The sequence below is a fragment of the Sinohyriopsis cumingii genome, chromosome 8, assembly GCF_028554795.1.
Source record: "Sinohyriopsis cumingii isolate HCF-2022 chromosome 8, ASM2855479v2, whole genome shotgun sequence".
NCBI lineage: Eukaryota > Metazoa > Mollusca > Bivalvia > Unionida > Unionidae > Sinohyriopsis > Sinohyriopsis cumingii.
In genome coordinates, this window is record NC_142968.1 from 18,334,095 (window position 1) to 18,355,687 (window position 21,593).

The 21,593-nt window shown below is 33.4% G+C and overlaps 1 protein-coding gene across 1 annotated transcript in view; it reads left to right on the top strand.

The window, feature by feature from the left end:
* LOC149793064 (ras-related protein Rab-8A-like) overlaps positions 1 to 20,182 on the top strand; it is a 38,523-nt gene extending 18,341 nt beyond the window's left edge. The window contains exons 2-7 of the mRNA XM_089966963.1: positions 1,660 to 1,720; positions 2,780 to 2,840; positions 7,368 to 7,445; positions 9,074 to 9,163; positions 10,774 to 10,890; positions 15,958 to 20,182. Of these exons, the coding sequence (XP_089823089.1) occupies positions 1,660 to 1,720; positions 2,780 to 2,840; positions 7,368 to 7,445; positions 9,074 to 9,163; positions 10,774 to 10,890; positions 15,958 to 16,056 (506 nt within the window). The 3' untranslated portion in view covers positions 16,057 to 20,182. The remainder of the gene's footprint in view (positions 1 to 1,659; positions 1,721 to 2,779; positions 2,841 to 7,367; positions 7,446 to 9,073; positions 9,164 to 10,773; positions 10,891 to 15,957) is intronic.
* The last annotated feature ends 1,411 nt before the right edge of the window (positions 20,183 to 21,593 follow it).

The following is a 21,593-nucleotide window of genomic DNA, read 5'->3' on the forward strand; positions in this document are numbered from 1 at the left end:
ACTAGTACAATCAAATTGCCATCTATTGTTATCACTAGTACAATCAAATTACCATCTGTTATCACTAATACAATCAAATTACCATCTATCATTATGACTAGTACAATCAAATTACCACCTATTGTTCTGACTAGTACAATCAAATTAACCATCAGGATTCCTTTGGCAATCTTTTGTATCATATTCAAAATTATTATTAAATACAATACAAACTCTTGACTTGAACATTTAACAACTAAAAACATTTTAAACCCCACTGAGCTCTGATATATATTTTATCAAAGGTAAGTATGCGTCCTGTAAGCAATATATAGTACGGTAATCGAACATTTTCTTGCACTTATTGTGTTCTCTTAATCCCTGACAATTGGCAGCTAATATTTTTTGAATATTTATGTTATAAATAAAATTCCTGACTAAGTAAAAATTTGCATAGTTGTGGCTTGCCATACACAATAAGTACTATCAATAACTTTGAAAATAATTTAAAACAAAATTGTGTTTTTCATATATACCAGAAAAAAGTAAATTCCATACATATATAAAAGAAATAACATCTTTCTGTATCTTCTCATGCAGGCTAGTAGTTTTAACTCATTATCTCAGTGTCCTTGCACAAAGCACATATAATGATCCTTCATTATAAATCTCCTTACTCTATTGTTGCTCCTCATACAGTAAAACATGCACAAAGGTCCTTCATTATAAATTGGGACCCCAAGTGGCCGAGTGGTCTAAAGTGCTCACTGGATCACTCTCTGCACTGGTTTGAGTCTCAGGCTTGGTTAACGTGGGTACATGAGAAAGCTTGCCAGTAGCTTCTCATGGGTCGGTGGTTCTTCCTGGGATTTTCCAGGGTTCTTCCACCACCAGTTATACTGGCTGTCATGTAAAGACTATCTTGTGCTGAAAAATGGCATTAAACTCTACAACAACAACAACAACAACAATCATTATAAATCCCCTCATTCTCCTGTTGCTCCTATACAGTATAAAATACAATGGTCCTTCATTATAAATCCCCTTAGTTTACTGTTGCCCCTCATATGGTATAAAATACAATGGTTCTTCATTATAAATCCCCTTAGTTTACTGTTGCCCCTCATACAGTATAAAATACAGTGGTCCTTCATTATAAATCCCCTTAGTTTACTGTTGCCCCTAATGGTATAAAATACAATGGTCCTTCATTTTAAATTCCCTTAGTTTACTGTTGCCCCTAATGGTATAAAATACAATGGTCCTTCATTATAAATCCCCTTAGTTTACTGTTGCCCCTATTGGTATAAAATACAATGGTCCTTCATTATAAATCCCCTTAGTTTACTGTTGCCCCTCATATGGTATAAAATACAATGGTCCTTCATTATAAATCCCCTTAGTTTACTGTTGCCCCTAATGGTATAAAATACAATGGTCCTTCATTATAAATCCCCTTAGTTTACTGTTGCCCCTCATATGGTATAAAATACAATGGTCCTTCATTATAAATTCCCTTAGTTTACTGTTGCCCCTCATATGGTATAAAATACAATGGTCCTTCATTATAAATCCCCTTAGTTTACTGTTGCCCCTCTCATGGTATACATACATTTCTTTGAAAGATTAATAAATGCATCAGTACACATATAATTTTGCATGACTTCTTTCTTTTTGCAGGTATTGATTTCAAGATTAGAACGATAGATCTGGATGGAAAGAAAATAAAACTACAAATATGGTAAGTCGTGTTTAGAAGAGTGCGTCAGTTGCTGCATTCATGTTCTGCCATTTATTGTTATTTCATGACGTGGTGAAAGTGAATATTATTATTATCCATTAAAATTCTTCTGAAAGTTTGCACATGAATTAAAAAACAATAATTGTACTCTGTAAGTATGATATGCGTCAATTGATGAGAGTGTTTTATATGTGTCAATTGATGAGTTTTATGATACGCATCAATTGCTGATCCACTTTTAGTATGTCTGCCAATGCCACTTTTAAAAATGGCTGTTACTAAAATAAAAGCCTTTAAGTCATTGTCTTCTCAAAGTCTGGACAACAGAATTAAACCAAATTTGGCAGAAAGCATCCATCAAGAAGGATTTTAAAATTCGTACAGATGATGCCAATCCACTTTAAGATATGACCACTGTTACTAAAAGCTGAAAAACCTAAACCATCATTTTGTCAAAAACCACTGACTAGAAGTTGATGATTTTTGACAAAATGTATCATGGCATACAATGCTTTTCAGATTATACAAATGACAGAATGGTTTTGAATCTTGGCAAATGATGCTGATGTGCCATCAGAATATGTCCACTCTTTGCTACAAATAGAAAAACTCTTATTTGACATCTTCTCAAAAGTTAGTTAACAGAATTTGGCAAAATTTGACAAGATATCCAGGAAAGAGGACTTTCAGTTTGCATAGATTATATTGAGCTGTCATCAAATAAGGCTGCTGCTAATAAAAATAGTAAACATTTAAATAATTTGTTCTCAAAAAGAGACTACAGAATTTCACTAAGATTTGTAGAAAGTCTGCAGACATAAAGGGCTTTGATGTCCACACAGATGATGCTAATTTGCCATCATTACTTAAATGGTTAATTCCTTGAACCAGTGTCATGTCATGCCACAAAAAAAAGAAATTTAGAGAATACATCTGGAGGTAAAGGACATTCAGATTTGTCCAAATCATGCTGATTTACCATCAGATATGGCCCCCAGTGCTATATGGAGAAAGACCCTTTGACTATGTTTTCATGCTGACAAATTTTATATATTTCAGGGACACAGCTGGACAGGAAAGATTCCGAACCATAACCACAGCATACTACAGGGGAGCTATGGTGAGTTGTTGGGGACACAATACAATATTCTTCAGAGAAAACAGAGAAACTTACAATAAACAGTTAATCCTGTGGGTAATGCCCACTTGGCTGGCCATCCATCCATCCATCCATCCACCCATCCATCCATCTGATAGAAGAGTCTGAAGAGTAATGATAAGAAAGGCAGAAATAAATAAAAGAGCGTCATTGTACGTTTTCGTACACCTGGTTGAGCATAAATCAAACACCCGTGAAGATCAATCACATACACTCCAAGGGAGTCGATACAGCCAACAATAACTAAACCATATGGTTATTGAAGTACATATGTATGATCTCACTTAAAACACTGTCCATAAACTTGCACCACTAATCACTTCTGATAACCATGGCATTAAAACAGTAGATGAATAGCAGTGAAATTCAACTTAGAATCCCATTAGATTGAATTATGTTATCATTTCACATGTGAACCAGACACACAACCAGCCGCTCCTTGCTAAGTGCCTTTGGCAGCAATGTCAGTATTTGATACAAGTCCATCAAAGGACAAAGATACTAACTTAACTGAAAGATGATGGAATTATTCCTTATATTGCTTGAGCCTGATTTGTGTATGAACCAATTTATACCAGTAGACTTAATAAATAAAGGCTATGAAGAAGAATTAAAAGCACACTTCCACAGCTGGTATACTAAACAGGTTTAAGAAACCATCTGGGAAAAGGAAGCTGTCACTGGTGAAGATTATTGTCTCTATCAGTGGACCTTGAAACCTCATCAGTCAAGCCGATCTGTGCTAATGGATTATTGTGGCTTTTATATGAGGCTTTGTGAAAGCTGGACTTATTTAATTCAACAATTTCAGGATTATTTACCTAACAAAAACATTCGTGTTTGTACTTAATTATCACCGTGTTGATTCAGATGTTTTGTATGAAAATCAGAAAGTGTGAGCGTCAGCACTTTGCTGTAATTAGTGTATATACGTAGTGTTTCTTTAGTAATTTTGCTTCAAACAATAGGTCTAGTATTTTATGGTCTTATTGTTCCTTTTGGGTTAAACATGCATGGATAAAATGAGACATGCATTCATACAGATTTAAATTGGTCGACTTCAGTTCACATAAATGAATAATTAATTTGAATACGTATTTTATTTAAATTTGATATACTAGATTATTATTCAGTATTTCATTTTCAGTGTTTGAATATCTTGTTCTTTTTCTTATTGACTGTATCCTTCTGTATGTCAATATATACATTTAAGGCAGTGGGTGGAAACAGCTGGTGGATACGATATCCATATGCACTGTATGAGCATTGAAAAAATTTAAAAATGCTTTATAATTCTTTTTCAAAAGGGTTCAAATGAAACAAACACATGCAAGACCTAACAATTTAATACCAGATTACAGTAATGAAGTGGATCTATCAAATAGTTTGATTGATCTGTAGAAATGTTTCAGTAAGATGATGGATTGGGGGCTTCTTCATTTCATGTAGTTAAGTTTTTGTTGGTTCTTAGTGAAATTACATTGTTTGAGATAGATGCCTCTTTTGTATTTGTTTTTAATAAAGTAATGAAAAGAAAACACATTCCTCAAGATAGTTTAATGTCTGTTAATTGTGGAGAGATGTACAACCTTTAGCATGTAGTAACAAAATGACAAAAACAACTGAGTATCCACATGTGTATAGCACCATAAACTTGATAGTGTGTTTTGCACTTGTTGTGCAGAGTGACAAGTGCAGTGGTGTTTATTTTAATGCACTTTGAACACATTCTTGGTTCTATCATTCTGAGGAAATGGGAGCTAGGTAAAGGCCTTTTGCCAAGGACACACAGGCAGCTTACCTAGGCTGGGTACTAAACCCACAACCCATGGATTATTAATCCAATGCTCTACCAACTTACCTGCCATGGCTTCCCACAATGAGTATGGGAAAATAATGCACACTTTTAACAATTGTAAATTCATGAAAAAAATATATATACATGTAATAATGTTCCATGTAGACACGTTTCACAAATCATTAATGTTAATTGGATTAGGGAATTGGTCCTAAATGTGTTTCATATTCAAGTTGTAACAAGATAACTGGGCTGGGGTTGGATTATAATGAACACTTTTGATGGTGATGAAAATACAATGTTTATTTATGAATGATTCAGTGAAAAATACTGTTTGATTCATGCACCAACAAAATCCAAATATTGGATATTTAACAAAATACACATGAACCTGATGTATTGCGATTTAAATGAAATGTGTACTACTATGCAAGACAAAACTTTAATAATAAAAAGATACAATGATTAATGATTCAAAGTGATTCCAAACAAACATGGGAAAAAATTATTCATGTAAACATTGATGATTTCCACACAAATAGCAGTAAATGATAGTTCACTGAAATTAATGAAATATGATGAGTTTTCACTCAAATAGTGAAACACGATTTGAAACATTGGGACATATCTTGTGGAAAGCCCGAAAGTTCTTCTCAGCCCCAACGCTCTGTCAAATGGTTGAGAAGCCATCATGAACGGTATGCCGCACCTGGTCTGTCTAAAGATCTGTAAATCTCTTGTTCTCTGCAGACCTGTTTTTCCAGAAGCCTTGGTTCTTCATCACCCCAATTTAAAGTATGCAAAAACATCTAACTATAAGCATTTAGTCCAATTTCTTTGGGATTATTTGCTAGTCGTAATCATATTAACCAAGTGCTCCCTTATTTGATCTTTCTCACCAAACCGTTACAAACTACCAAATCAAAATTTAAAAAGTGCAGTTAGTTCCAAAATCAAGGAACAGAATGGAGTAAACTGCCGAACTTCAAAATCTCCCTTAGAACACTGATATCGTTGACATCCCCTGAATGATTATACTATTTTTCTAATTTTGTCTATATTTATTATGGGAGGATCATCCAAAAACTGATGGTGGTAGTAAAATTGACAGCAGTGCGTATTTTAGGGATGCAGTTCTGTTTACCAATGGCATCTTATGAAAACTATTTATAGCAAGCAAGGCACTGTGCTAGTTGGCGACTTGGGCATAAAGGTCAATTGGTGTGTCAGAGTTCATTGATAAAGCAGCTTATATGTCACCCTTACATTTATGGAATCTTGTCAGAGAACATTGACAGATTATTGATGATTGACATTAAATTAAAGAAGGCACAGGGTTTGGCTTACATTTAGATTGTGTTAATTTATTGACTATTGATGGATAATAAAGCAATGGCTAGCTGACCATAGCTAATTATCTAATTAAATTAAAACAAAGAGTCAGTTTCTCTCATATTTCTACCCAGAGTGTATGAGGTATACTTGTAACTTGTGTGAACATAGAATTTTTATTCAGATAGCTAATTATCACTACTTGTGATTTGATCATGATTCAGATCCATTTTATATGAGAACATTTTCAGCCACAGTACACATAAATGCATACAGTCCATTTGTCATGAATCAAGTTGACAGACACTGACTGCTACTCCTGCTATAAGATAACATTGATTAAATGGCACAAGTGCAAAATCCAAGGTCAAGCCAAATGGCACTTCCTGTACAACTAAATATGGATCAAGGCCATGTTTTCAGTTACATGAGTGGAAGAAGTTAGAATAAAGTCTCATAATATATTTTTTTTAAACACAAAATTCACATAAACCTCAATATCTGTGTTTTATTTTTTATCTTAAAAAGAGTAAAGAAAGTTTTTAAATTGCAACAACAGCATTTATTGCAATTACAACAAATAACAATAATAATAATAATAGTTGACTCTTTCATTATGATGATACCATTGGAGCCGTAAGTATAATCACTTTAAAGTGAGAGTGCCTTATAATCACATGGAGTCCCCAATTGGCTGAGTTATTTAAAGCATTCACCTTAACTGATCATTGCCATCTCATCTCTGTCCACGTGGGTTAGAGTCTCTGGTTTGGCCAGTGTGAGTATATGAGAAAGCTTGCAAAAGCTTATTGGGGGTTGGTGGTTATTCCTAGGTTCTTCTTTCACCAGTTATACTGGCTGCCATGTATAGCCTATATTGTGCTGAGAAATGGCATTAAATCCACAAGAAGAACAACCTTATAATTAAGTACCTTATTACACATTTTCACAAGAACTTTTTCAAATGGAATCTATGACCAAGCCTGCCTTTCAATGGGACTGGATTATAATAATAGTAATTTACAGAATTCATAAAATGGTGATAAGTTATCAAGTCATCCTGAAGTATGTTTACTTCTTCCTGCTTTTACAACTGAAGATGGTCACTGAAGACAATCACTGAGCATGGTTGTTTTTAATGTATTTTGAATATGATAGGTTTTTAATGCTAAATGTTATGATAACAGGTTATGTTTTGAAAGTGTTTATTGACAGTCCATTGTGATCTAAATCTCATTGCTTTGATAATGTAAATGCATATGAATTATTTTGCTGGGAATATTTATTACAAAATGTTTGGAATAGTAGAATGCACAATTTTTGTATGAAGGTTAACATGCCATTTCCTACTCTTGCAGGGCATAATGTTAGTGTATGACATCACAAATGAAAAGTCCTTTGAAAATATCAGGAACTGGATCAGAAATATTGAAGAGGTAAGATAAATGTCTTGTTTTCCACTGATCTTGATTTAATTTGTGAAAGAAAAATGCTGTTACCTTTTATCATATGGACTTTCATATGATATAGATATTGCTGATTTTGCAGCACACTGCAAGTACCACTGATACAGTGATCATTCAGGGTGTGCAAAATTTAGGTACCATTGATACAAAGATCGTGCTGGGTTTGCACAGTTCAGGTACTATTGATATGGGTATCACGTGGGGTTTACACAGTTCAGGTACTATTGATATGGGTATCACGTGGGGTTTACATAGTTCAGGTACTATTGATATGGGTATCACGTGGGGTTTACACAGTTCAGGTACTATTGATATGGGTATCACGTGGGGTTTACACAGTTCAGGTACTATTGATATGGGTATCACGTGGGGTTTACACAGTTCAGGTACTATTGATATGGGTATCACGTGGGGTTTACACAGTTCATGTACTATTGATATGGGTATCACGTGGGGTTTACACAGTTCATGTACTATTGATATGGGTATCACGTGGGGTTTACACAGTTCATGTACTATTGATATGGGTATCACGTGGGGTTTACACAGTTCAGGTACTGTTGATATGGGTATCACGTGGGGTTTACACAGTTCATGTACTATTGATATGGGTATCACGTGGGGTTTACACAGTTCATGTACTATTGATATGGGTATCACGTGGGGTTTACACAGTTCATGTACTATTGATATGGGTATCACGTGGGGTTTACACAGTTCAGGTACTATTGATATGGGTATCACGTGGGGTTTACACAGTTCAGGTACTATTGATATGGGTATCACGTGGGGTTTACACAGTTCCAGCATTTGCCAAAATGTGAGGAAAGATTTTGTACTGAAGATCAGGGCATGATAGTTCCTGCATAAAACGAATTTGGCAAACCATACATGATCATCATTTTTCCATGATAAACTGCTGAACTATCATTCAGATCATCATCCTTCTTTGGTAAATTACCAAATGATCATCATTCATCATGATTAATTAACAAATGATCATTCATTGTGATTAATTACCAAATAAGCATCATTCTTCCATGATACATTAGCAAACGATTGTCATTTTTCCATGATAAGTTGCCAAATGAGCAGCATTCTTCAATGATAAAATTGCCAAAATGATGATCATTCTTCCGTGGTAAATAACCAAACTATCATTCTTCCGAGTAAAATTACTGAATAATTGTCATTCTTCAATTAAAGTACCAAAAGATTATTGTTCTTCCAGGATTTTACCAAAATGATCATTTCTCCATGATACTGTCATTATTCTTCCATGATTAATTACCAAATACATTTTGTGTGATTTGTCTACAAAATAAGAAGTTTTTTTATAAGAAAAGAAAATATAGTGACCCAAACAAACCTTCAGAAATGCTAAGGCCCTGTTTCAAAGTTATTACATTTACTGGTACCTTGCAAGATTGGTTTTATATTGGAAACATTACATGTTTTAAGTGGATGGTCTTGCTGCTTTATTAATATGCTCATTGATGGAATTTTAGTATTGGTACTTAGATAAATATTATTTCTGTTAAAGTGTATGACATTTCTCCCCTAATTATGATAAAATCATAATTGTTTTTTGTTTTCAGCATGCATCTCGTGATGTAGAGAAGATGATCCTAGGTAACAAGTGTGACATGAATGACAGGCGGCAGGTCTCCAAAGAGAGAGGGGAACAGGTCAGTTAGGGGTCAGAGGTCTTGAAGGTTATGTTGATTTCAGTTGGATTAATTGAATGTGTTTATGCATCTGATATGTGGGTATAACATGCACTTGGATCCGACATGTAGGTATGACATGCCCAGGATCCATTATGTAGGTATGACGTGTACCAGGATCCATTATGTAGGTATGACGTGTACCAAGATTTGATGTTAATAATTTTGACAGTCATTTAATCTTCTGCATAAGGTTCAGTATTAAATTGAAACTTTAGTTTATTATAGTTTACTTTTCTATAAATGGTGTTTACTGCACAGCTCAGAAAGACCTGATCATTACATTATCATGTCATTGATATGGCTTCACTTCTTATCAAGGTGTGTCATGCCACTTTGTTGCAGCATTTGTTTCTTAATCAACAATATGAAAAGAAAAATGTTTGTACAATTATCAAGGTGTGTCATATCACTTTGATCTCTGGTAGAGACGTTTCATAAAATGACATTGTTGCAGCATTTGTTTCTTCATCAATAATTTAAAAAAAAGAAAAATGTTTGTAAAATTTTGATAATTACAGTTGTATCAAAGAAATTTTAAAAAATCAACAAAACATGTACAAGACCTGGGGGAATATTTCGTGAAAGATGCTGCAACAGAATGTCCTGGAATTCCTATTATTTGAGTCATTTCTAATGGAAAATTCCATCAAATTATGAACAACTTCTCTTCCAGAATATTCTAAGCTCATAAACAAGGTTAGGGCTTGAACTCAAATTTGAGTAAATATCTTTAAAAACATGACAATAGTCAGGTAGGTGAAATCCCTACCCTCAGTTATGGACAAAGGTCAAATGCACAATATATTTTAAATTTACATAATACTTTGATATTCAGGGATTCCTTGGATTATACACTTCTGAATATATTATAATAAAATATCTTGGATCCTGAGAAATGCCTTTTTGAGGGGTTCCAGTCTTTTCAGTTTTGAAAGTCCTGGACTTCCTTGATTGCAAATATGGAAGTCTGGAAGTCCAATGCTTGCACTGATTGAAAAGAATAAATTTATTAAATTTTTAATTTTCAGTCTGTTTGAATATATGTTAGGACTTATAAGAAATATATATCATTGCTATCTTAAAAAATGGAGATCAAAACTAAATTAATAGGTATCATTAAAATAACACTGCTAATAAATTTTTATTCTTGAGCAATTACCAGTTGCCACATTTTTCCATTGAGTAAGGTCTATGTAGAATAAAACCTTACTGATTAACACAGATTGAATATAATGGAGATAATATACTTTGTAAATCTAATAATTCAACAAGATACTAAATGAAGTTCCTTATTGGCAGGAAATGACACTCGGGATATCATTGTAAACCAGTTAAAAGGCACAATTAACTTTCTTTAATGGCAGAGATAAGTTGCACGTTAGAACACTTGGTACAGCAGGATTAGTATTTGGTCATCTAAGTTTAAGAAAGATGTCCTGAAAAATTAGTCGGGTGTATATTTGGGATTTCTGATAACAATGCTGCGTACAGATGTGTTTTACAGTAATTGGTGTGTGAAATAGTTTTTATCACTGCATAATATGGTAATTTTTTTTTTATGTTTTTAGTTGGCAATAGAACATGGTATCAAGTTTATGGAGACCAGTGCTAAAGCTAGTATAAACGTGGACGAGGCCTTCTTCACACTAGCTAGAGATATAAAGGGGAAAATGGACAGGAAAATGGTGTGTATAGTAATGAACAGTTCGTTTGTTTACCTCCCTTGCAGGGCAAGTGATTTGGAACTTGTCCTGCATCCTTCTTCTGTATGTTTTGATTAGGGACTGTAAAGGGTTTTTATTGATTTCATATGTGTGTGCATGTGTGTGTGTGTGTTATATATATATATATATATATATAAGTCTCTGGTTCAGTTTGGCAGAGGTATTCATGTTCCTGTTATACCAGCTCTGTGTGTTTATGTGTGTGTGTATATATATATATATATATATATATATATATATATATATATTAAAGTCTATAGTTCAGTGTGGCATATTTATTGATCTTCCTTTTACCCTACCTCTGTTCTGCCATTATTATTAATAAGGATTTGGTCTTCTTTCATATATGCCACTTACATAATTCAGGTAGGGGACATAATTCAGGTAGGGGATATAATTCAGGTAGGGGATATAATTCAGGTAGGGGATACTTAAGACATGGGAATTCTTGATGTTTGAGAATTCATTTTGAAGGAAACACTTTGCTATATAATAGTATGAAATTGTGTAAATTACAGAACTTGCATGCAACACAAATGTGAATACTTGTGTAGATTGCAGAGCTAGCTTACAACACAAACGTAAGAACCTATGTAAAGCACAAATTTAAGAACTTGAGTAAATTGTCAGTCTTGCAAACAACACAAATGTAAGAACTTGAGTAAATTGTCAGACTTGCAAACAACACAAATGTAAGAACTTGAGTAAATTGTCAGTCTTGCATAAAACACAAATTTAAGAACGTGAGTAAATTGTCAGACTTGCAAACAACACAAATGTAAGAACTTGTGTACATTACCAAATTTATTTGAACAATGTTGTTTTATATCTTATAAATAGAGGAACTTTCACAAGTCTTCGTTCAATACATTTAATGCAAATTTATGATCATGAAAGATTTTAAATCTTTTATGCCACATGTTACTTGTATATTGTTGCATATTGTATCATTCAGAGTTTCAAAAAAATGTTTTGGGATTCAGCTTTTCAAAATAACAGGAAGGTTGTTGCGTCACATGATGCTGATTGGCAGCAGAAAGTGTTATACCATATTGTGTCATAGCATTATATATGACATGGCATCATGACGCTAATAAAGATGCTTGTTTTGATAAATAGAATATCATGCATGATTGCTCATTACAATTGAAATTTAGAAAATGAGTAGAATAATTCAATCATATGCTTGTCCGTGAACTGAAAATTGACATATTGTGACTTGTTCAATAAATTTTGTTGAAACGAGCACAAATTTAAGATTCTGTTTATCTGTTGATGAAAAATACTGATTTTATTTGAACAAACCACAGCCATGTCACGAAATGACTTTTAAATACATTTGGATGTCTTGGTTTTTACCCCTTTCCTTTGCATGCTGTCATTTGTTTTATGTCAGGTGTGAATACACTTGCTACATATATGAAGATTATGATACAGGTTTTTTAATGTAATCAACACAGTATCCATGTGATATGGGTTTATTAATATAAATAATACAGTAGCCATGTGATATGGGTATATTAATGTAAATAACACAGTAGCCATATGATATGGGTATATTAATGTAAATAACACAGTAGCCATGTGATATGGGTTTAATGTAAATAACATGGTAGCCTTGATATTGGTTTATTAATGTAAATTTGTAAAATTACAGAACTTATGTATAACATAAATGTAATTACTTGCATAGCCATGTGATATGGGTATATTAATGCAAATTAAATGGTAGCTATGTGATATGAATGTATTAATATAAATTACATGGTGATCATGAGATATGGGAATATGAATGTGCCATGTGATATGGGTATATGAATGTAAATAATGTGGTAGCCATGTGATATGGGTATATGAATGTGCCATGTGATATGGGTATATTATTGTAAATAGCACAATAGCCATGTGATATGGATGTATTAATGTAAATAATATGGTAGCCATGTGATATGGATATATTAATGTAAATAACATGGTAACCATGTGATATGGATATGTTAATGTAAATAACACGGTAACCATGTGATATGGATATATTTATGTAAACAACACGGTAGCCATGTGATATGGGGATATTAATGTAAATAACATGGTAACCATGTGATATGGGGATATTAATGTAAATAACATGGTAACCATGTGATATGGGGATATTAATGTAAATAACATGGTAACCATGTGATATGGGGATATTAATGTAAATAACATGGTAACCATGTGACATGGGGATATTAATGTAAATAACATGGTAACCATGTGATATGGGGATATTAATGTAAATAACATGGTAGCCATGCAGTATGGATATATTAATGCAAAAAACATGGTAATTTTGTGATATGGATATATTTATGTAAATAACATGGTAACCATGTGATATGGGTATATTAATGTAATTAATGCGCTAGCCATGAGATATGGATATATTAATGTAAATAACATGGTAACCATGTGATATGGGGATATTAATGTAAATAACATGGTAACCATGTGATATGGCTTTATTAATGTAAATAACATGGTATCCATGTGTTATGGGTATATTAATGTAAATAATATGGTAGCCATGTGATATGAATATATTAATATAAATAACATGGTAGCCATGCGATATGGGTATATTAATATAAATAACATATTTTCCATGTGATATGGCTTTATTAATGTAAATAATATGTTAGACATGTGATATGGATAGAGTGTTGCACAGGATCACAGGTTTCCTGCCAATATTGTCCTATGCACCCCAAATCTTTACCCTATATTTTGTCAGAAATAAAGTTAGAAAAATATGCCTGGATCTTCTCATTAGTGGATGTCCATCCATGTCATTGTTGGTTCTAGCAATGACCAGAGTCGTGCCAGGTGATAAAAACTTCAGGCTTGCAATTACTATTTGCTTTAAAATAATGTATGTGGAAATGAAAACCTTCAGAGTTTATGTTAGTCAGCCAAGTTACAATGTATATGGAAATGAAAACCTGTAGGGTTTATGTTAGTCAGCCAAGTTGCAATGTATATGGAAATGAAAACCTTTAGGGTTTATGTTAGTCAGCCAAGTTACAATGTATATGGAAATGAAAACCCTTAGGGTTTATGTTAGTCAGCCAAGTTACAATGTATATGGAAATGAAAACCTTTAGGGTTTATGTTAGTCAGCCAAGTTGCAATGTATATGGAAATGAAAACCTTTAGGGTTTATGTTAGTCAGCCAAGTTACAATGTATATGGAAATGAAAACCTGTAGGGTTTATGTTAGTCAGCCAAGTTGCAATGTATATGGAAATGAAAACCTGTAGGGTTTATGTTAGTCAGCCAAGTTGCAATGTATATGGAAATGAAAACCTGTAGGGTTTATGTTAGTCAGCCAAGTTGCAATGTATATGGAAATGAAAACCTTTAGGGTTTATGTTAGTCAGCCAAGTTGCAATGTATATGGAAATGAAAACCTGTAGGGTTTATGTTAGTCAGCCAAGTTGCAATGTATATGGAAATGAAAACCTGTAGGGTTTATGTTAGTCAGCCAAGTTGCAATGTATATGGAAATGAAAACCTTTAGGGTTTATGTTAGTCAGCCAAGTTGCAATGTATATGGAAATGAAAACCTGTAGGGTTTATGTTAGTCAGCCAAGTTGCAATGTATATGGAAATGAAAACCTGTAGGGTTTATGTTAGTCAGCCAAGTTGCAATGTATATGGAAATGAAAACCTGTAGGGTTTATGTTAGTCAGCCAAGTTGCAATGTATATGGAAATGAAAACCTGTAGGGTTTATGTTAGTCAGCCAAGTTGCAATGTATATGGAAATGAAAACCTGTAGGGTTTATGTTAGTCAGCCAAGTTGCAATGTATATGGAAATGAAAACCTGTAGGGTTTATGTTAGTCAGCCAAGTTGCAATGTATATGGAAATGAAAACCTGTAGGGTTTATATTAGTCAGCCAAGTTGCAATGTAAAGTATTTAAGGATCATTAGTGTAACATATTTTCAAGGTTAACACCATCCCTTTGGTGATACAGATTTAATTTATTTTGAGATTGAAATAATGACAAAAAGACTAAAATTTATGCAAATGCACAATTCTGCATTTATTTCATAATTTATTAATTTGAAAAGAAAAGTAATTTAGAAAACACGGTATTTATTATAATAAATTCTGGTAGGTAAAGCTGAATGAAAGCATGGTCTGGAATGGAAAATACCATGCTGCAACTTATTTCAGGTTTTCCCGATAATCAAATATGTTAATGTTTTGATAAGTTATTTGAGCACATGAAACAAGTTTTACTGCAGTAGTATGTGTCCAAAGGAAATAAGACAGTACAGTGGTAAGTGCAGACAACAGGAATTAACATGGAGAAGTTGTGAATCAAGTAAAATTATCTCAAATTTTGGCAATATTGTTGCATTATAAACTACTGTTTTCCTTTTTCTGTCAAATATGTTGTCCTCGAAATTGGGAGGGTGGGGGGACACTGTCCTCAGCCCATGGGATCCGAGATAAATGCAACACTGGGTATATTAATGTAAATTCAAAAAGGGAATGTGATATGGGTATATTAATGTAAATAATACAGTAGCCATGTGATATGGGTATATTAATGTAAATAATACAGTAGCCATGTGATATGGGTATATTAATATAAATAATACAGTAGCCATGTGATATGGGTATATTAATGTAAATAATACAGTAGCCATGTGATATGGGTATATTAATGTAAATAATACAGTAGCCATGTGATATGGGTAAATTAATGTAAATTCAAAGTAGCATTGCAATATGGATATATTAATGTAAATAGTACAGTAGCCATATGATTTGGATTTATTAATGTAAATAGTACAGTAGCCATGTGATGCGGGCATATTAATGTTAATAACATGGTAGCCATGTGATTTGAGTTTATTAATTTTAATTAGCACATTATCTTTGGGTATATTAATGTAAATAACTTTGTAGCCATGTGATAAACTAAATTCTTGTAATAAATATTTTAATTTTCTGTTGTTTTTTTTTCTAATGTAGGAAACCCAAGGTGGCCAACCAAAAGGTGGAAGTCCACATCAGCTAAAGAATGAGAAGCAGCAACCAAAGAAGTCCTTTTGGAAATGTGCTATTCTCTGATTGGTCATTTTGTCAACTAATCAGACTCTTGTTCATGGAAACATCTCTTTCTATTGGTCCATTCAAAACTGTGTTTTAAGATTGCCTTTGCTCATCTATAACTTTATAAACAGGAAGTGTTCATTGGTGATGACTGGGTTGGAAGATAAGATTTATCAAACTTTATCTCTTAAAACAAAAACCTTTCAGAGTTTTCTCTAAAGGTTCATCGAAGAAGGACTTCTTGAATGGACATTATCATAAATAAGAACTAATTCATTTGTAATCTGTCTGAAAATGACAGATGAGTGTTGGAGAATATGCATCATATTTCAGGATACACCTACGATGCCAGTGATAATCCTGAATGAATTCTTACAAAGTTCTTCCCTGATGTCAATTATGATGATTCAAAATCAAGTATACTATCATGGAATATGCATGAGAGCAGCGTGTAAATGTTGAAAACTTTTTTTATAGAAGAAAATATATGGCTGTGTTAGTGCTGTAATTTCATTTAACCAAGATGAAAAAAACTGTACTTTGTGTGCATCTGCATGTATGGTTAAATCTTTGTTATAGATTTACTTTACTGTATTTACATAAAAAGTCATTGCTTGATTATTAGCCTAAAACACAATTTTATCAGAATTTGGGAAAAAATTTCATATGATACCATTGTTATTTGATAAGCCCACCATTTTATGATGCAAAACTTTTAAGCATGTCCATTTGTATTATCTTGATAGATATAACTTATATACTTATTCATAAGTCAAGGCAAACTGCAAACAACAAAGATCCTGATCTGCCTTAGCATAATGTGCCAGCGGATCAGGGTTGATGTTGTTTGTTCTACTGATTACTCCTGACAAACTGTACAGACCCAGATCTGCTGGCCCATTATGCGATGGCAGAACTGGGTCTGTGCAGTTCTCAGTTGGACTGGACTTAATATAAGCAAGTATATATTATAATTAAGTTAACTTGTATTCAGGGCTGTTCCATTTAAACATGCACAGCACACAGGAAAGTCATATATTTTAAAATCAATGACCGGATACTTTTATTACTCAAACAAGTCATATGAAAAAGATACCAAAATCTAGACTGTTTTTGACTACTCCACTTTGAAAGTGCCATCCCTGGGTCCCAAGTATGCTTTACTTGAACAGCCCTCACTAATTTAGCTTGACAATTGGCACTGAAGGTGATTTTATGCACTTAAATTTGTGTTTGTTTACCCATGATTAAAATTGTTAGCAAAGGTGTTGTAATTGTTGTGGTTAATTAAAAAAGCAGATCTTGATGCCCTGTGTTGGATTTGGCTTTGGTTGATGTTACTAAACACTTGTACAAGAGGTTCTTTTAGAAGGCAACCTTAAACTAAAGCACATCAGTACAAATTTGTATCATGTTAATATTGTAGATAATTCATCTTCACGGTCACTCTCAGAAACACGTGACTGCTAATGCATTGTTAAATTTATATCTTCTAATCAAGCTTATCTTAGTCTTAGATGAGATCTGAATTGTATTTGGATCTTGAAACTTTTGGGTGTATTACAGAAGCTGGTTTTTTTTAACCTCCTCATGAAGATAAGTCAAGCAGCAAAACTGGTTGCTGTGACCTACTTTCTAATGTGCCCGCAGATCAGGGTCTATGTTGTTTGTTATTGATTGAATATTACTTTAAAGCTACCGATTCATATTACAAAAAGCTACCGATTCATATTACAAAAAGCAGGGCTTTGTGATTTGACAGTTTTTCTTGTTAGCTTCACGTTATTTTAGTTTTTCAGTCATTATTCTGTAGAATATGGTCTCTCACATCTTGATTAGTGTTCTTCAACTCTAGTAGAAATATACTTATAAGTTTGACTCCATGTTAGACATTAGAACATAGTGATCTGGAGACTTTTTTTTTTTTTCAAGCAGATTCCATTAGGTTGATCATTGGTTCCTTCATTACATGGTCTAGTGTACAATTAATAAACAAACATGCTTTCCATCATTAAAGAAATTAACCTAAACAGTCTTATTTGACCTTGCCTAATGAATGGAGTTTTTTCAGTTGTATGATGTCATTTTTGGAGTAAATCAGCACAGCATTTGACTTGTTTTCTTTCTGGACATATTGAAAATTGTGAGTACATGTATATAGAGGAGGTTAATAAACTTCAGTTTTCTATGAAAATCTCAGTACACTGATTTGATGTTTTGGTTGATTATGTATTATTCCAAATGAAATTATTGAGTTAATTGCGATCTTTTCCTACTTAGCCTGCACTGCACTATTGCTGCGCTTGTCTGTTGTTCAAAATTTGTTATAGCCACCCAAATATGAGAATGTTGTTAAAGGAAAGGAATGTACAATAAGGTAAACAATCATACAGATCAAACTTTTAGAGGTTTCTTTTGTATTTAAAGTTCAAAGGCACTTTACTTCAGTTGCCATGGCACTAAATAACCTACTTGTATGGGCTGTCCTGTAAAACAAAAAACAAAACCAATATTTTTTAGTTTACAAACCTAAGTATGTTATGTCAGACATCATTAGATTCGACAAGCAAATAAGACAGATTTTTTTTTTAGTAGCACTAGACTAGGTTGAGTTTCTTCTGAAGATGACCTCATGTACTTAACAGCACTCAGTAAGAAGTTGATAGCATCCAATAAGAGAAAAATGTATGCCTTTGCATAAGAAATCATGATAGGGGTATGTAAATTGCCTTGCTTACTGCACTCTCTCTCTCTCACTTATGCTTTTGTATAGGAAATCATGATAGGGGTATGTAAATTGCCTTGCTTACTGCACTCTCTCTCACTTATGCTTTTGCTTCTTGCACATTGCTTTATTCTCATCATTAATATCCTGAATCCAGGGGATAAATGTTTCAGCAACTGGGAGATTTATAAAATACTTTTTGTTAAAACTTTTTAAGATTCTGGCAGTAGAACTTGTTAATACATACAAAATCATCAGATTAAATGAGAAAGCAAAATGATTCAGGGTATGAAGTGTTAATTGTAGGATGGACTAGTTGTCTTGGTTGTATGACTAACTCCTTAGGATACTGTTAGTGTTTTTAAAAATAACATTAAGTAGTGTGTTACTTATTGATTACTTGTGATGATAGAGGTAAATTTAGAGGAATGTTGTATGTGCAGGTGTGTGTGTAAGAAAGGTGGAGAGAGAGAAAGAGAGTTTTTAGATAATTTATGATGGTGAAGCTGGTGATTGTGTAATTATAGTTCTGTAAAATGCTTATATGTTACCATATATTTTGTCCCATATTTTCCTAATATAGAAAAAAAATCCCTATTTTCTTGATGCTGAGATGGAGCATATGTATTCAGTGTTCACATTGTTTGCAGTTACAGTATGAATGGGATACTGTTTATGTATATCTGATGTTCAGGCCTTCTGTTTACTGCATGCATGGGATACTGTATTTTGATGTACAGGCCTTCTGTTTACTGTATGCATGGGGTCCTGCATATTTGTATATCTGATGCTCAGGCCTTCTGTTTACAGTATGCATGGGATACTGTATTTGTATATCTGATGTTCAGGCCTTCTGTTTACAGTATGCATTGGGTACTGCATATTTGTATATCTAATGCTCAGGCCTTCTGTTTACAGTATGCATGGGATACAGTATTTTGTATATCTAATGTTCAGGCCTTCTGTTTACAATATGCATGGGATACTGTATATCTGATTCTCATGCCTTCTGTGTACTGTATGCATGGGATACTGTATTTGTATATCTAATGCTCAGGCCTTCTGTTTACAGTATGCATGGGATACAGTATTTTGTATATCTAATGCTCAGGCCTTTTGTTTACAGTATGCATGGGATACTGTAGTATATCTGATGCTCAGGCCTTCTGTTTACTGTATGCATGGGATACTGTATTTGTATATCTGATGCTCAGGCCTTCTGTTTACAGTATGCATGGGGTACTGCATATTTGTATATCTGATGCTCGGGCCTTCTGTTTGCTGGATGTAAAACAAACAAGCTTTTTTAATTTTACACTGATTTGTCGTTGTTAGTTTTTCTAATGCAGTTCAGTCACAGACTAACAATGCAGATATGGGATGCTTTATGTCAAATTTTGAATAAAACAATGAATGAACCATGCTTTTCTTTTAGTAAAACAAGATTTCAAAACTGAATAGAATTTGGTGAATTTATACTGGGATTTAAAAATTAGTTTTCTAGATGGAATTTATTTTGTATTTAACAGTTATTAGTTTTCATATTGCAACTTTAGAAAGTTAAATGAAAAGAAATTCTTTTAATTTTATTTTGGTATTTTTTACTTGTCAGTGAAGTACAGCTTAGATAATTATTTCTTCATCATTGGTAGCAAAAGCTGTGACAGCAATGTCAACAGAAAATATTATTGTATCTATGGATCTGTATGTTTTTGTTTGCGTCTTGGAATCGAGAATCAGGAGAGTTTGGGTATCTTCAGTGCTTCCAATTTTGGAGGAAGGAGTTAAAATTGTCACCATTGTTCAAATAGACAAGTTATGGTGTCCTAAAATAGCTATGTGATTCCACTGTAATCAAGACATGTGTATTACTTTCATGGTAACATTGGTTTGGTTGCTGTCATTGTTAACATGGGTTATATATTTTTTTGCGTATATTTTGTTATGACATTGTCTGGCCATCCATATTCTTTACTGTTCCAAACAATAACTGAGTTTTGCACCATCTACCATTACTGTCTTTTTACAATGCTTACACCAAAGAAAAGTCTGTTGATTTTGAAGTTCAATGAAAAAAGAAAATGTTCTGGCACAATAGGAATAGTTTACCCTGCAGACCTTATGATATCTGTCCATTCATCCATCTACCTTTTTTGTTCTGCACAATAACTTTAAGTTTTACACCATCTACTGTACCAAACATTTTTGATGGCTTGCTCTTGTGGGTAATAAAGAAGCCTATTGATTTGGGCATTAAAAGGTCAAAATCACTGACATGAAGAAAGATAATGTATGTACAGTAAATTTAATTCAACATAACAGACATGGGCTAAACTTTGTGGATGGCTTGCATTTGGAACAGGTTGGAAGCCTATTGCTTGTGGGGGGGGGGTCAGTGAGTCAAAAGTCATGGTCACTGTATGAAAAATGAAAAATGGTTTCTGCACAAATTGTGACTCCTTATCCATGTACCCTCAGCAAAGTTTGTGGATATTTCCCACATTGGGTAAGAAAGAGACTGATTGAATTTGGGGTCAAAAGGGCAAAGGTCAAGTTGACTGCAACTAAAAAGGAAAAATGTGTATAATAACTTTAGTTCAGAATCACATGCCATGATCAAAGTTTGTGAAGGACTTGCACTTAAGACAATAGATAGACCTGTTTATTTTGGGATCAAAAGGTCAAGGAACTTGGTGATTGTGACATGATTGGCACAACAACTTTGTTCTAGAACACGTTTCTTGGCCAAAGTTTGGGGATGGCTTGCCGTTAGGGTTTGAAAGAAGCCTGCAGATATCTTTGCATTAGTAACTCCTAAACTGAGGACTAT